This window comes from Pteronotus mesoamericanus, unplaced genomic scaffold (assembly GCF_021234165.1).
Source record: "Pteronotus mesoamericanus isolate MK-2021 breed Mesoamerican mustached bat unplaced genomic scaffold, CSHL_Meso_final contig_78, whole genome shotgun sequence".
In the NCBI taxonomy this organism is placed as follows: domain Eukaryota; kingdom Metazoa; phylum Chordata; class Mammalia; order Chiroptera; family Mormoopidae; genus Pteronotus; species Pteronotus mesoamericanus.
This window is the reverse complement of record NW_026555258.1, coordinates 4,286,685-4,303,224: the sequence shown is the minus strand read 5'-3', so window position 1 is coordinate 4,303,224 and position 16,540 is coordinate 4,286,685. Positions and strand designations below refer to the sequence as shown.

Below are 16,540 nucleotides of genomic sequence, written 5' to 3'. Positions count from 1 at the left end.
GGGCCAGGAGCGCGTCGCCCACGAAGCCGTGGGAGTCCCAGCGCCGACGGCGCCACAGCCCCGCCACGCAGCGCTCCGCGCGCGAGGATGTTCCGGGCCCCGCTGTGAGCCGCGAGCGGGGTGGCTGGAGCAGCCCGTTTGAAGCGAAGCGCGGCCCGGCAGCGCCGTCTGAGCAGACCGGCCCCGCCCGCGGGGGGCCTGCGGGCTCCGAGGCGACTGCACACACCGTCTGGGACTGGGGCCCCGGAGAGCCCTGGGTCGGGCCCAAGAGCTTGGAGCCCCTCTGGGCCGGAAGAGGAGCGCAGATCTGGCCCGGACTGTGGGTGAGCGCGGGGCCTGCGGGGCCCGAGGCCAGCGTCTCGTCCTGCCCGGCCCGGTCCCTGGGGTCTGAGCGAGCCCCGCTGAGCCCCCTCCCCAGCTCCGTCCCCTCCTTTCCGGGCGGCGGGCTGAGCCTCCCTCCCCCCACCCCCGGCGCTTCCCGAGGGGAGAGGAGGAGGAGGAGGAGGAAGAGGAGGAGAGAGGAAGGGCCAGGGAGGGGCGGGAGGAGCGAATGGGGAGCTGCGGTGGCTAAAGCTCCTGGAGCCCGGCCGGGTCCAAGTCTGTCCTCCGACGTCAGGGCGTCATTAATAACCAATTAGGAGGGTCACTGAGGCTCCTATAAAGGCGCCGAGGTTTTGCCAAGGCGAAGACCGTCCGGGCCGGTGTGTGAGCGGCGAGCGCACGCCCGAGAGCTCCCGCCGCCGCCGCTCCTCCGCAGCCGCCCGCCCGCCCCGCACCCCCCGCCCCGCACCCGCTTCCGCCCCCGCCCCCGTCCCCGTCCCCGCCGCGCTGCGCGCCGCCGCCTCCAGCTCGGCCGCTCGCTCCAGCTCTCCCGCTCGCCGCCTCGCCCGCCCTCGTCCGTTTTCCTCGCGGCCATCCCGTAGCCGCCCTCCGGCGTCCTCGTCCTCCCCCCGCGCCCCTCCCTGCTCCGCCGGCGCCCCAGCCTCTGCTCTCGCTCCTCCGCTCGCCTCTCGCCCAGCACAGCCCCGAGTCTGCCCGGCCGTCCGTCCCCCGGCGCCGGCAAGTCCCGGGCCGCCCATGATGGGCTCGGTGCTCCCGGCTGAGGCCCTGGTGCTCAAGACAGGGCTGAAGGCGCCGGGGCTGGCGCTGGCCGAGGTCATCACCTCCGACATCCTGCACAGCTTCCTGTACGGCCGCTGGCGCAACGTGCTGGGCGAGCAGCTCTTCGAGGATAAGAGCCACCACGCCAGCCCCAAGACCGCCTTCACCGCCGAGGTCCTGGCGCAGTCCTTCTCCGGCGGTGAGTCGCGCCGTCGAGGCCGGCCGCGTCCCCTCCTCCGGCCGGCCTGGGCGCCCCGCCTGCCGGCGCGCGCTGCCGCGGGCACCCGGGGTTCGGAAGCTGCTCGCACCCACCCGGGCGAGCCGGGCGCTCCGTGCGGTTCAGTTTCCCGCAAGCCGAGCCGCGGCGCGAGCAGCCAAGCCCGGGAGGGGCGGGGGACAGCCCACCCCCGCGGGGCCCGGCTCGCAGGAGGATCGCAGCGCCCGGGCTGTCGACCCCGCAGCCCCGCGCTCCCCCGCCCGGCCCTCGCCCCCTTTGAGCCGGCGGGCTCCTGGCAGTTAAAGCCTTACTAGGCGTGTAATAGCAGTTGACTCAAAAAGAAGGGGTTTTAAATTCATTTAGTTAACTTGGGCTTGACCTGCGAAAGTTCCCACTTAAACCAAGAACTTTAAAAGGCAGCGGGGGCTGGGGAGGAGGCGGAGGGCGGGCAGGCGGGGAGAGAAAGCCGCAGCGAGGGCGAGAAAGAGAGCGAGAGAAGTTTCTTTTCTTTAAGATGTCTCAAGTTCTTATTCCTCATTCATCAACCCGCAAACAATATCTTTCCCCGGCGCTGGCATCTCTGCGGTCGCCCTCTCTTCCCCCTTTACGATTTCTGTTCCTCTCTTAATGCACCGTGCCGCCTAATCCCACTGCCATTCACGCTATGTCAACCATCTAATCCCCCCTTTTTGTAAGGGGGATTCCTCGGCCCCTTTTAAACAAGTCCCCTCCGCATTGAGCTACAATTTACTGCTACAGCATTCTTCCAGGGCTAATGAATTTAGAATTAGCAATTTCTTTCGAATGGAGCCGAATGAATGCAATCACTTTAACAGCGTGACAAATTGCCGGCCGCGCTGCAATGGACACCGTTTAACCCCCTCTTTCAGCCGGCCCGCTCGCCGGGTATTTTCCCAGGTAGCTTAGAGGGGAACCTTGTAAGACATGGAGGCGGCCCCTGTGCGTCTCGCGGCTCCCACACGGATCGCCGGGCCCGGCAGGGGGACCCCCAGGGGCTGCGGGCCCCCCCCCCCAGCTCTTACGGGCCCAGAGAGACGACTTCAGGGCTCACCTGGGTCCGGGAGCCGCCCTTCTTGGCTTCCCGGATCCTGGGCCCACAGAGGGACACAGGCGCGCCGGAGGTCACACAGAGAGCGCAGAATCTTTTGAGTCCGCGTGGCCTCGCAGGCCAAAGTCTGTACCGGGTGCTGCCAGCTCCTCCCGGGAGCGGAGCCTCCCGCGCCCCAAAGGAGTCAGAGCGCCTGACCGCACCCAGGGGCCTCCGGTAGGGTCCTGAGCTCGCTCCCCGATGCGCAGCTAGCGCCATCCGAGAGGCCGGCGTGCGGGGCGTCACCGGCGGAAGAACCCAGGTCGGGGCTGGGCAGAATCTCGGCCTGGCCGTCGCCTCCTCAGGGAGCTGGTCTGAGTTTACCCGTTTGTAAAACCACTCACGGCGGGGCGGCTCAGTCGTTGTTAAACTTTCCCCGGGCGGAGAGCAGGGGAAATTGTGGGCGCTTTGAGAATTCGTGGAGACCAAAAAGAAAAGAAAAAAAAAAGTCTCCTAGAAAGAAGCCCCAAGCAGCGCTTTCGCAGGCACGGAGGGGGCCCGGGTCGCAAACGGCCCCCAGTGCCCAAGCGCGGGTGCGCACCGGAGTCGCGCGGGCGGTTCAGGAGGGTCGGCGGGCAGCGCGGCGGGCGGGGCCCTCAGGCTCTGCCTGACTCAGTCCCCCTGCCTTGCGGCCGCCGCAGAGGTACAGAAGCTGTCCAGCCTGGTGCTGCCCGCAGAGGTGATCATCGCGCAGAGCTCCATCCCCGGCGAGGGCCTCGGCATCTTCTCCAAAACGTGGATCAAGGCAGGCGCCGAGATGGGCCCCTTCACCGGCAGGGTCATTGCCCCGGAGCATGTGGACATCTGCAAGAACAACAACCTCATGTGGGAGGTAGGCGCGGGCTAGGGGACCGGGCTCCAGCGGCTGGACCTCCCGCCGCTGCGGCGGCTTCCGCGCTTGGCCGCTGCCGCCCTGCTGCTCCCCAAGCCTGAACCAGACCCTGCGGCTGGATCCATGCAGGTTCATTCAGAAAAATAGGACCCTCTCTCCTCTGGCCAAGTCTAGGGACCACGACTGTTGTGGGCCCACTTCCCAGAGGAGGGCACTGAGCCCGGGAGAGGAGGTGGCGCGCTCAGAGTCCCACCAGGAGAGAGCCGGGACCCACCTGCCAGCCACCTGCATTTCCCCCTCACCCCCAAGCAGCACGGAAATTCCCTCAAAGCCAGCCCTGGCCCAGCGGGAGGGTGGCTGGAACGGGGAGGCAGGAGGAACCCGCCCCTCTGCCCAGGCAGAATAATGGCCCTGGAAATGGTCATCGGTGGCTGTCACCGAGGCAGCTCCCGGCCCGCCGCCTCCCGCAGGAATGCCTCAGTAGCCCCTCCAGTTGCTAATCCCATTTCACAGAAGGAAACTGAAGCTCAGAGAGGCTTCCTCTCGGGCCTTCTGGTCCTCCTCCCCCTAAAAGTGCCAGATGCCAGGGAGGGCCACCCGGAGGACAAAGCCTCTCCCAAAGCACTTCCTCCTCTCGGGGCTCTCGCCTTGCCTGGCGCAGCCAGGGCCCCGGCTCCCTCATCTCAGCCCCATCCCCTTCAAAGGCGCCTCAGCCCAGCTCCCACCTGGCAGACCCTGGGGGAGGCCAGGGAGCCGATACTGCACCTGCCCACAAGGGCGGAGGTGAGAAACAGGGGCTCTGCCTAACCCCACCTCCTCCCTCCCCTGGGGGCCAAGCCAGTGGTTACTTTCTCTACTTGTCGCTGTGTTAGGAAGTTGGGATCCCATTTGGTCTCTGGATATCGGCGGCGCCGCTCCCACAGGGGGATTAGGCTTGGCCGATACCACAAGGAGCCAGCCTAGCTTCTTCGGGCTGCCCGGGGGGCCTCTGTGGTTCCTGTCCGGCCGGTGCCCTCCGCTGCCCCAGGGAGCACCCGCTCATCCCGGCGAGCCGGCCGGGTACTGCTCTGCCTCACTGGTGATCCCGCGGAGGCCCCTTCCTTCTGGGCTTGGGGAGACATGGCAGCAGGAGGGAACCTGTGGGGCCCTAGAGGCCAATTCCCTGTCGGCCGCCTCCAGCCGGCCGGCCTCAGCCAGCCCCTGCGGCCGCTCTGAGCCTCCCTTTCCTCCGCTGGAAAACTGAGATGCTAAGAGCCCTGTCCACTTCCAGGGGCTGTTGTGAGGCTGGAGAGAGGGTGTGTGGATGTGCCTGGCATGGGGGCCTGGGTCTGGCCACAGGCGGCGCACCTGACTCAGCTCTGATTGACCTGTGCCCAGGTCTTCAATGAGGATGGCACAGTGCGCTACTTTATCGATGCCAGCCAGGAGGACCACCGAAGCTGGATGACCTACATCAAGTGCGCGCGTAACGAGCAGGAGCAGAACCTGGAGGTCGTCCAGATTGGCACCAGCATCTTCTACAAGGCCATCGAGGTGAGTGTGCGTGCTGCTGTGTAGGGGCGGCGGGGACAGCGGGGGGCGCAGGGCAGCTGTGCCCAAGCACTGCGGTGGCTGGAGGGGTCTGGCGCCGGCCCAGCTGGCTGCCCCGACTGTGGGACTGAGGCCCGTGCGTCCTGGTCTTCAGGAGCACAACCGCCAGGCAAGCTTTCTGCTGTACATCAGAAAGGACGGACCTTTTGACACGATGCCATTGTGAATGTCATGTGCACCTCCACAGTGAGATCTCTGGGTGTCTGCTGAGGGCGTCCTGAGGTTCAGAAGCCATAGAGATAGGAAGGCGGCGCAGGGGGAGCCTTTGGGTGGGAGGGGGCCTTGTGCCTGCACCATTTCAGCTGTGCATCGTTGCCCCTCAATCTGCATGCGTCCGGCTCCGATGACATGTGGGGCGTGACTCTGGTCTCAGCCATCACATGTTCATCCCTCTGGATGTCAGGCTTCTCCCAGATGCTGTATATACATCATCCTCCGTAATCCTCACTTACGTAACCCGCAAGGGAGCGTTCTGCGATTGCCGCAGTTTACAGACATGGACACTGGATCTCCGCTGGTGGCAGGCAGACTCAGGAGCCCTCACAGGGCATCGGGGACAATGTGAACACTAACACCTGTGCTGGGGGAAGCTTCGCAGCAGAGAGAAAAAGGGAGAGGTAGCAAACAGAGCAATTCCACGTCCCGTGGTCCGTGGCAGGGAGCTAAGCCAGGCCCAGGGCGTGAGAAGGTTCAGGAAAGTGGGAGAAGGAGGCGCTTGGGGGGAAGCAGACAAGCTCACAGTGTCCGGGGAGGAGCTGGTCGCCAGCTGAGTGGTGGCAGCTGAGGAGGGCCACCCTGTCGAGACCTCCCCTGAACAGTGTCCCTTGGCAGGAAGTTTGCTCAGCACCTGGCCTGGGACAGGGGAAGCCACCTGGCGTCCGGGTGGCAGGTTATCAGCAAGCGCTGTGCCAGGGTGCGGGGGTTGTTTCCCCCACAGTTGTCTGGACCTCGCGCTTCTGCCCGCAGGTAGGCGGAGGCCCTGTGCCCCTCAGGGTGGGGCTGGGCTTGGCTGAGATTTTGGGGTTGTGTGACCCTCCAGAGTCAGAATGACTTCTTGTTTGTCCACGCTCCATTTTGTCCCTGGGAACCAAGCCCCAAGTCCTTCCAAGGCCCGAGGGTACTGGGGCCAAGCAGCTTCTGGAATTGAGGTCAGGCTGTGCCGGGGTAACCAGGCCCCAGAGAATCTCCAGAACGGTGACTCCGGAAGGGTGTTGGCCTGGTGCAGCCAGGGAGTGGATTCCAGCTGGGGGGGGGGGGGGCGGGGGGGGGGAACCTTGGGAGCCCCAGGAAGTGGAGAACAAGGAAAGGTGAGCCTTCCTGGACTGGGGTTCAGGTGAGGGGGGACGGTGTGAGGCAGGGTCATGGGAGGGCTGATGGTGGCCCAGGCCCAGGACAGAGGTGGCCCCTGTGATCGCCCAGTGGGGCTAACACCCTGTGGGAGCGAGGGTTCCCCGCCAGACACCCTAGAATCAGCCTCGGGTGGGCTGCACCCCACTTCGCGTAGAGAGCATCCTCCCAGGCCCTCACCCCCTCACCCTTTCAGCTTCACACATGCGCCCACGTGTGTACACTGCTACCCAAACCTCTGGACGCAGATGAGCGGGGGCACGCGCACGCACGCCGCCCGTCCCATGCAGCACTCGCGCACACGTGAAGGGGACAGACCGGAGACGCCGGCATGATCTTGGTAGCAGGGCTCCTGGCCCGGGCAGGTGCGGGGGCTGCGTCGCAGCGCACAGCGCTCCGGTGCTGGCAGAAAGCTGGGTGGGGCCGCGAAACGTGAGCAGACTCTTCCACAGAAATTCAGAGTCAGGCGGCCAGGGAGCCGAACAATATCTCCAAGGAGGGACCTGGGCTTATAAGGTTTTTAAAAAGTCATCTACGTTGGATCAGGAGTTTAAGTTGATAGAAGCCGCTTGTGGGGGCAGGGAGGAGGTCCTGTCCTATACGATACTGGTAGATAGATCGCACCAATTGGCCTTGAATTGCTCCCCTTCGTCTGTGCTTAGCAAGCCTGTGAAGAAAGGGCTGTTTGAGGGAGGGGCAAGGAAACACAAAATATCACCCATTCTACCTTGAATAAGTGAAGCTGGGCACATTTTTCGGTGGTGACAATTTTCTCAAATTGCGTTGCCATGTCAGATTGCACCTACCAGAGTAAGTGTGTGTCCCTGGGCGTGCGTGACCGTCCTGCAGCAGGTCCGAGGCCAGAGCTCAGGCGGCCAGAAGAAACTGCGGCGCCCGGCCCACGCCCCAGCCCTGTCGGGAAGAGTCGGCGGTTATTCTGTGCCGCCAGTGAGCGAGTTCGCCAAGGAGACGGCTCCTGCGTGATCTCTTCTCCCAATCTTCCTGTCACTCACAACTATTTCTATTTCATAACAGTAACCCATTACTTGCCAAAAAAAAGGAAGATTTTTACTCTATAAGCAGAACAAGCCAGAGGCGGAGGCCAGGCTGCTGCGGTTTCTGGGCCGGCTGACCAGTCAGTGGAGAACCCCAGGCCGGCTCTGCATCCAGCCTCATGCGCTGGCATGTCATCCTTGGGGCACCGCCTGGCGCATTTCAACCAGGAAGAATTGACTATCACCGCAGGTGCCTAAACTGACACCTCGAGAAAGTTCCCAGCCCCTAGCAAGTGGGAGCTAAATAATGAATAGGGCTGGGTTGAAAGGAGAACACATGGACCCAGTTCTCCCGGAAAAACAAAACCAGCTCCCCCAGGAAGCAAGACCTGTGACCCCGAACCTCAGCCCGGGGAAAAGGACGTGGGCTTAAGTTAGGGAGGCTTTGGGTTGGGGAGCTGGGAAGGAAATTCCCAGTCTTCTCCTTCCTCCCTCTTTTTTTTTTGCAAATCACTGTTTCTGAAATGTGGGCTTTTTCTTTCTGTTATTTTCCTCCTTGTTTTAGGCAGCTGAGTTTTGTTCCTCCCCCCCCCCCCCCCCATAGCCCCATCTCTCCTTTCATGGCCTTATGGCGACAAGCACCCATTCTCCTCTGACCCTGTTCACCGCCAGGTGTGGGTAAGGCGCTGATTGTCCCTGAGCAGCATTAACAGCCCACCCTCCCTCCGTGTGAGCACTCGCTGCGTGTGCCCGCAGCCTGCGAAGGCCCGGCGTTGTCTTAGGAACCGTCCTCTCGGCCCTGTGAGGTGTGCTGCGTCGCTGCGCTGTCCACGTTACGAGGAAACTGCAGTTCAGGGAGCCTGGGCGGTACCTGAGCTGTGATCTGAATCCAAGCCTGTCTGACCCCAGAGCAGAGCCCTTGGTCACCGTGCCGCGGGGCCTCCCTGGCCAATAGCTATTTGCTGGAACTCTATTAATTGGAGTGTCGGGACATCTGCGGTGCAATGGAAATTGATAGTCACCCAGATGACGCCGAGATCCTCCTAGACCAGGGCTCCTGCAGCACCAGGGGAAGGGGCGGGCCGCTGAGCCTCCTGGGGACACGTTCCACGGTGCGGCATGAATTTATATTAGGAAAACAAACCCCGAACCCCATCATTTCCATTTATAATAAAGATTCAGGAATGGAAAGGGGGCAGGGCCAACCCTGTGCGCTGATAGGGAAGGTTAGGCAGTGTGAGTTGAGGGATTGTGTCATTTGTTGATGGAAGACTTGGTCACTGACATCCCACCGCGCCCCCCCCCCGCCGCCGCGCACCCCCCCACCCCCAAGTCCTGGCGATGTGGGTTTTAGGGCATGGGACCCAGCTGCTTGGGGAATTGCTTGGTTTATTACCTGTCCCGAGCCAATCGCTGCTCCCAGGGAAGGGAGCAAGCAGCTGACTCTGGTTCTCTGAGCCCCCGTGGGGAGCTCTGGCCGGGCCAGGCTGGAGCATTGGCTGTAAAGAAACAGCGCTAGTGAGGGCACTCGGGGGCCCGCAGAGGACGGTGGCTGTTCTTTGCTCTGAGGCGGTTGGCTGGTGGGAACCCGGGGGCCTGTGGACAATAGTACCAGCATCTTAGGGAAGAGGCTGCCCGCTCTCCCCTGGTCTCCTGGTCTTGATCTCCAGGCTGTCGCCGGAGAGGTGCCCAGGAACAGGCAGAGAGCAGAGGCCGGGCCGGGGCAGCCGCGGGCGTCCCAGGGCTCTGAAGTGGGTGGGGGCGCCAGCTGCCAGCGTGGTGTAGGCGAGGCTGCCTGTCCTCGCAGGGTTCTGGGCTGGTGGCTTCTCACTGTGTCATTCTCAATTCCAGTGGGTCCCTCTTGATAGATTTTCTTTCTTTATCATCATCATCATCATTATGATGTATAAAAATAGTATGAAAGTGGTGCATGATTTTTTTGAAAAAAACAGATACCTCATGTAGACAACGGAGGCTGCTCCGCCCCATCACGCTGCTCCACACGAGCCCTGAGTCGGCATTTGTTAGACTCAGAAGGACAGACCCTTCCGGGGAAAGACGCACCCAGGGTGGGAAAGAGAGTTGCTTTTTGCTCTGTGCCCTTGTACGTGTTCACACCTTTTTGTCCATGGGTCCGCATCGCTGTTTTAACTTCATAATTAATTTTACTACAACTAATTTTAGCACATTTTTAAAATGTGAGTAAGGAAACACTCACCCTTACATTGAAACAGTCAATATTGAAGCTCTTATTTAAAAGAGTCTTCCCGATAACCCTTTTGGATAATAATATTCAAATTGTGTGCGATCTCAGACGTTCTTGGCTCCTCACTTGTCAGCACCATTTTTGTTGTTGTTCTATGTCATGTTAACTGTTATTGTCGATTCGCGTGAACAGGCCAGTGCTGACTTAGGTATGCGATTCCCAGAACTCAAGCCAGGAGGTGGAGATGCGGCTCGGGGCGAGGTTCATGGGGGCGTGCTGAACCTGCTGGGCCTGCCCGGGCTCTGCGAGGCGGTGTGGGGCCAGGAAGCGGTGGCACCCGCTTGGGGCTGGTGCCCTTGGGGCCTGTGGGCCCGGCCTGTGCCTGCTCTCGTTGGAGAGGGAAGGCAAAGGCAGTGGTCACCCTGGGCTTTAACAGTGCCGGTGGCCCCGCGTCATGCTGCAGGCTCCGCAGGGGCGACTGCGGGGCTCAATACACGGGAGATCGCTGCCCCATCTGAGAGGTCAGCAGCCTCGGGGCGGCGGTGGGGGGACCGGAACTGTAACAAGCTCTCCTGCGTGTCCGCCATGCAAAGACCTCCGCGTGCCTGACAGGCGCCCAGTGAGGCCAGAGCGCGGTGCTGCTCCTGCTTTATGGCTGAGAAAACCGAGGCCCAGAGGCTTGCCGAAGGCCACAGGCTCAGCAGATGGGGAGCCCAAGTGGACCCCCACGTGGCCTGAGCTGGAACGCTGTGCAGTCCTGTGCCCGGAAGGAAGGAGCATGTTCAGACTGCCTGATGCGGGGTTGGTTGTTTGAGAGGAATCGCGATGGATAAATGTTTGGTTTCATCTGAGAATTGAAGCCAGGGCTTGGGACAATGTTGGAGGGGACTTTCAATCAGAGTCTTAAAGTTGGGGACCCCCAGCCCTCTCATGTGAGGCAAAGTGACTTACGTAAGGTCACCCAGGGAGCAGGTGACAGAAATCCCATTTGCACAGTCTCGTGGAGAGTGATCTCCTTCCCAGTGAGTTTACCTGAAATATTTTAGGGGGCTCACAGACCCTCTCTCATCGCCGCCCCTTTCCCAGCGGGGCCTCCCGCTCCGACCCGCTGGCCTCCTGGACAGCGGCCGTGACTGTGAGAAGCCTCCGCGACCTTCGGCTCTGGTGCCTGCTTTCTTTGACCACCGCCTAACTTTCCCTGGGTTCAGACTGCACCTGGTCCTTCCGTACGGAGGTACGGAAACCCTGTCAGCCTGAGCCGGCACGGCACCCTCTGCCTGGCTTCTCGTCTCTCGCTCCCTGAGGCTTGGCGTGCCGCGCTCGGGGCCGTGTGGCCTGCTGAGGAGGGGCATGGTGGCCCTGGCTGAGCTTATGAGGATTCAGCCACCGGAGCCCCCGGCACCTTCCTTCTCTCAACCCGCCTCTGTCTGTGTCCCTCTGCTTCTAGGGAGTGGAGGTGGCTGTGCTTGTCCGAGGGTCTTCCTGGCTCTGGCCAGAGGTGCGCGACGGAAGGTTCCCAGCGTGGTGGGGGTCTGCGGGCCTGGACCGTGTGGAAGGGGTGGGGCCTTCGCCCCGACCATGGAGGCCAAGGGAGGGTCCTGCACAGCTGTGGTATCAGACACCCCGAATGGAATCCTATCGGACCTTTCGCGCGTCACTAAGGGAAGGCCCACCAGGAAAACGAGCCAGCTGTTGCCTGGGGGCGTCCATCTTTCTCTGGGCGGATCGGAGTGACCCCTGGGGTGGGTGCCAGAGCCAGCTCTTCTGGGGTCCCGGCCTCAGGAGGGTGATGGGCCATCCCGCTCTCATTTGCTCTTGCTGGCTGGGGCCGGAGGGTTCCGCACAGGCAGGGGTCACTGGTCCCGGGGTGTGGTGTTACGGTCAGCCCCACTCGGGAGCAGGCCTCCCACAGCCTCCCTGCATTGTCCCTGCAGACCCTCTCTCCTGGTGGCCAGTTCCTTGGGGCACGCCCTCCCCTGGGGGCAGCAGAGCCCTGTCACTGCCATCTGTGGAGTCCTGTGCCACAGACCTGGGGCATGGCACCGCGGGTTTTATTATTTAAGGCTGGTTTGGTTTAAGGCTGAGTGGCCCAGCGCCCCTCAGGAGGCACAGCCCCACGAAGGGCAGAGAGGTGCCTGTGACATGCTGCTGCCCAGTGGCGCTTTCAATGAGAGCTGTTTCCAGGATGTTGTCGGGCAGGGCGTAACCACGTCCCAGAGGATGTCCCCCCACCCCCGCCGACCCTCGCTCGTTGGGGACATCTGGCTCAGCCCTGCGGACCCGAGGGCTGGCCCACTCTGCTTCCCCTCCGTAAGAAATGAAGTTTTCTAGCTTTTGGCCTTGCGTTACTCCTGCGTGTTGTGCTTCGAGGCTCCCGGTCTGTCAGCTTGGGAGCCCTTGGTGGCTGGGAGGCGGCTCTGTTCCCAAAGGCAGCGAGGAGCCTGGGCAGGGAGGGGCGGCAGAGCATTGTAGGGTCTCCTGTGTTCGTGCAGCCTGCTGGGGACCCAGGCGTGGCTTTCTTGGGGCTGAGACTGGAGCCACATCTCCGTGGCAGGTGCCAGGACAGCTGTCTCCTGGCTGGCAGGGGATGTGCAGAGAGCTCTGTGCCACGCCACGCCCCACCCAACGCTGGCTGCCGCCTCCCTGACCTCCACTCGCCTCCTTCCCTGCAGATGATCCCCCCTGACCAGGAGCTGCTGGTGTGGTACGGGAACTCACACAACACCTTCCTAGGGATCCCGGGGGTGCCTGGCCTAGAGGAGGACCAGAAGAAGAACAAGCATGGTAGGTGTTCTCCATGAGGCCGCGGTGACAAAGGAGCCTTGGAACCCAGAGTGCGTGTGCGTGTGTGTGGTGGGGAGGCCCCTGCCTTCCGGGGACCCTGGCTCGACCCCCAGCATCCCTGAGCACACGGGGCCCGCTGGTCCAAGGAGGCTGAGGCCTCTGCAGCCGCCACGTTTTCCGGCAAGAACAGGCAGCCGGGTCTGGCAGGAGGAGCTGCGGGAGCCTGGATGGAGTTCCATTTCTGCTGTGCAATCTTGGCAATGGCTCTGCAACTCAGTTTCCCCATCTTTGTGGGGGTTTTGGTTTTTTTTTTAAGAATTTATTCCTAGAGAGAGGGGAAGGGAGGGAGAAAGAGAAACATTAATGTGCCCCCAATGGGGGACCTGGCCCACAACCCAGGCATGTGCCTCGACTTGATGTGGATCCTGCGACCTTTTGGTTCAAGGTCCACGGGCCAGCGCTCATCCATTGAGCCACACCAGCGAGGGCAGTTTCCCCATCTTTAAAGAAAGGAAGTTGGGTCTGGTGCTCTCTAAGCTCTCTCCCCACGCTGACACTCTGTACCTTTCCCTTCTCTGTCACTGGTGCCCAGCCTGGCATAGAGTAGGCGCTTGTGCCAGTCTGTTGAATGAAGGCCGGGCAGAGTGTGCCTCTTAATGTGTTGGAGGGACGCTGATCGTCATGACAGACACCATTTGCTCAAGACCTATTTTGTACTAAACGTTTTACAGTTATTATCCCACTTGGGTCCTCAGAAAAATCCATGTGAAATTTGATTGTCCTTATTTTTTAGAGGGTGATTCTGAGGCTCGTGAATTATGTTTACAGAGCCCTTACTCACCAGCTAATATTCACAAACAGTAACTCCTCTAGTCCTTACCGCAGGCTCACGGGGGTATTGCTATTATTTCCTCCATTTCAGGGCTGAGGAAAGAGAGATGCAGTTCCCTGGTACATAGAAGGCACTCAGTAAGTGCTCATAGGATGAATAAATGAAAGGGATTTTTTGTTTTGAGGGTGTGTAGGGGGGTATAATAGTTACTTCACTTACGGAAGGCTGCAGTGAGCAAGGCGCTTCCCATACGCTTGCCGAGAAAGGTAAGTGCCCAGCAGTGTTTTTTGTGATCGGCTCCTGTGGTCCTGCAGAGCCCCGCGAGGTCGTAGTAGGCCCCCATTTTACAGGTGAGAAAGTTGAGGTTTGGTGAGGCTAGGCCACTAAGTCTCCCGTTTCACAGCATGGTCTGGAGTCATCTCCCGTCTGACCCCAAGCCAGGGTCCTTGCTACCCCTCCCATCCCCTTGCCAGCGCTCCCCATCAGTTGCCTGGGAACCATCAGTCGATTGGAGGTGGGCGGATCGGCGGATCCCCAGATCCCCGAGAGGAGCGTGCGCAAGGGCAGAGAGGGGCGTGGGGTAGGGGTGCACGCCTTCAGCGGCGCGGTTCTAACGAGGCTGCTCTCTCTGTCCCCTCCCCACCTGCCCCTTGGCTCCTTCCCATTCTTCCCTCGGCCCGGGCCTCGTGGCCAGAGGATTTCCATCCGGCGGACTCGGCGGCAGGCACCGCGGGTCGCATGCGCTGCGTCATTTGCCACCGCGGATTCAACTCGCGCAGCAATCTGCGCTCGCACATGCGCATCCACACGCTGGACAAGCCCTTCGTGTGCCGCTTTTGCAACCGCCGCTTCAGCCAGTCGTCCACACTGCGTAACCACGTGCGCCTGCACACGGGCGAGCGCCCCTACAAGTGCCAGGTGTGCCAGAGCGCCTACTCGCAGCTGGCCGGCCTGCGTGCCCACCAGAAGAGCGCGCGCCACCGGCCGCCCAGCGCCGCGCTGCAGGCGCACTCGCCTGCGCTGCCCGCGCCGCACGCGCACGCGCCCGCTCTCGCCGCCGCGGCCGCCGCCGCGCACCACCTGCCGGCCATGGTGCTGTGAGCGCCGCGCCCGCGCCCGCGCAGCCGCCTTCCCGCCTGCGGCGCCAGCGTCGCCAACTGTTCTCTCTCCGGACTGGACCTCCGGGCAGTGGCGGTGCGCTCCAAGAGTGACCCCCAGGCATACATTTTTCGCCCCGTTTTTTAGATGAGGACACTGGGGGACGACGTTCCTTTCCCGGGGCCACCCAGCTGGTTGCAGGTAGTCAGCCGCTTCCTTTTTGGGTGGGTGTTCCCTGTGCCCGGCCTAATCTCGTCCTGTAGAGCCGGCCGCCCAGGCTGGCAACCCTCTCGTGGGTGGCAGGACAGGGGACCGAAAGTCTCCGAGGGCCTTAAGAGGGGAAAGGGACCGCCAACCCCCCCCCCCCCACCCCAATGGAGAGCTGTGTGTTGGGAATGGAGGGAGAGCGACCTCCCTGCCCCAGTGTGGCCTGGAGTGCGCCAGCCCATCTGTTCCCGCATCCTTCCTCTTGGGGCTGGCGGCCTGCCGGGTTCGGAGTCACAGACACGACTTTTGAGAGCTGGGAGCCAACGGGCAGGGGCAGTCCGGGAAGCCCAGAGAGAGACCTGAACTGCCCTGGGGGTGGGGGCGGTGGCTCCTTTGGGCCACCTTCCTTCCCCCGACCTGTCCGGGCTCCCTGGGGAATGGGTGAGGGACGAACTTTGCAGTGTTGAGAGAGCAGGCAAAACGGAAATCCACTGTGGGACCCCGGGCAAGGGCCTGCCCTTCTTTGGGCCTCAGTTTCCCCTTTTCCCGTCTATAAAGTGAGAGCGTTGGATCGAGGCCCCCTCCCCTTCAGTTCTGACACCGTGCTTGGGAAGGGGAAGTTTTCCGGCCCGTCCTCGCCACACTCGAGCAGGCGGAGGACGGGACTGGATTGTCTGCGGGGAAAGCACTTCCGAGCCCGGCCCGCCCGCTTTCTCCCTCGCTCTTTTCCCGTTTCCCCAGACTCGGCCCTGGCGCCCTCTGGTGTCCTCTCTCCCGCCTTGCAGTCATTTACCAGTATTTCCGTAGGACGTTTTGTAAGATAAACTATAATATTAATGAAAAGTATAAAATGTATAGAGTTTTCAAGAAACTGTGTTCTACTTCCAGAAAATGGTCACTTTAACTTTGTAAATATTTATCTAAAATGATATTTACAAAACTGTGATATATATTATTTGATTGTATATGTATAACTGTAAATACATTTGTACCTCTCTTGTATTCTAAAATAAAAATTACTTGAGCATTTATCATTAGCATCTGAATGGGCCGACCCTTTTGTCTGCATGGAAAGGAAATATGGAAAGTGCCTGGAAACTGGAGAGGGCGTGGGAGGACTTGTTCCATCTACCTGTTGTGCCATTTATAAGGCAAATCCTTCCTGTCACAGCTGCCATGTCAGCTCCCAAAGAGATGGCCGCCGTGCAAAGCAAGGAAAATTTCAGAGGGGGTGGGCTGACTCCTGCTTTCCAGCCAGCTCACTAGTGCCTCATTTAGTCACTTCTCCAAAATGTTTACTTTTTTAAAAAAATTTATTTTCACGGACAACTTGAAGGAATTCAGGCAGCCAGGGTGGCAGGCCGAGATGGCCCCTGAGTGTCCTCCCAAAGCCTAGAATTCCCAAGGGCTTTGGGCACCCGTTCCAGACCCACGTGAGGAGGACCGAAGAGCAGAGGGGCCATCCCGGCAGGGCCAGGCCCCGGCTCTTCCCTCCGGGAGTTGGCATGGCACTGAAGAGTGTGAGTTCACCCCTGTGCTCCAGAACACGCCGGCGCTGAGGGTGTCACCCACCAGGCCACTGGCCACCTCAGGCACACCCCTCTGTGCTTCCTTATCTAGCCATGCGCACGTGTGAGTGCACACACCTGTAGACTCTGGAATGCACTCGCACACACAGGCCACCCTCCTTTGGAGCTTCAGGTATGTGTTCCCAAAAGTCCCTGTACCCTGGGGGACTGCACCCTGGCAGGTGGGGACATGGGCACAGATGTACACTTAATGCGTTCATTTGCATATCATCTGGGATCCCCTTCCTTGGCGGGGGCAGTGTGGGATGTCACCCTTTGTACTCCTCCTCCCCCTCCTCTTGTCACAAGCCTTGCCTTGCTTTTGATACCTCCCACTAGGCGTCTGATGCCTCTGGTGGCCCCTGTCATTACCCTCCTCCCGCTGCAGCCCCCACCCAGGCCTCTGACCAAAGCTATCTGTCCCGAAATTTGTTCCCTCTGGATGCAGGTGGGCGACGTAGAATTAAACACCCCTCTGGCTCAGATGCCATGCCTCCCAGACAGTAATGCTGGATTCCTGAAGAACGGTCTGTAGCCAGCGGCCCCTGATAAAAATCGAAATCACTTTCCACATGTTATTCTATGACGTCCCTGCTGCAGATCACCAGGAGCCACATCCCAGTCTCTAGAACCCACCTGGTGGCAGCAGATTGTA

General features: G+C 61.1%; 1 protein-coding gene across 1 annotated transcript; it reads left to right on the top strand.

Moving 5' to 3' along the window:
* Window positions 1-1,077: 1,077 nt before the first annotated feature.
* PRDM12 (PR/SET domain 12) lies at window positions 1,078-14,113 on the top strand. The gene is made up of 5 exons (XM_054584841.1): window positions 1,078-1,300; window positions 3,068-3,258; window positions 4,636-4,791; window positions 12,069-12,180; window positions 13,707-14,113. The coding sequence occupies exons 1-5, from the start codon at window positions 1,078-1,080 to the stop codon at window positions 14,111-14,113; spliced, it is 1,089 nt and encodes a 362-aa protein (XP_054440816.1).
* The last annotated feature ends 2,427 nt before the right edge of the window (window positions 14,114-16,540 follow it).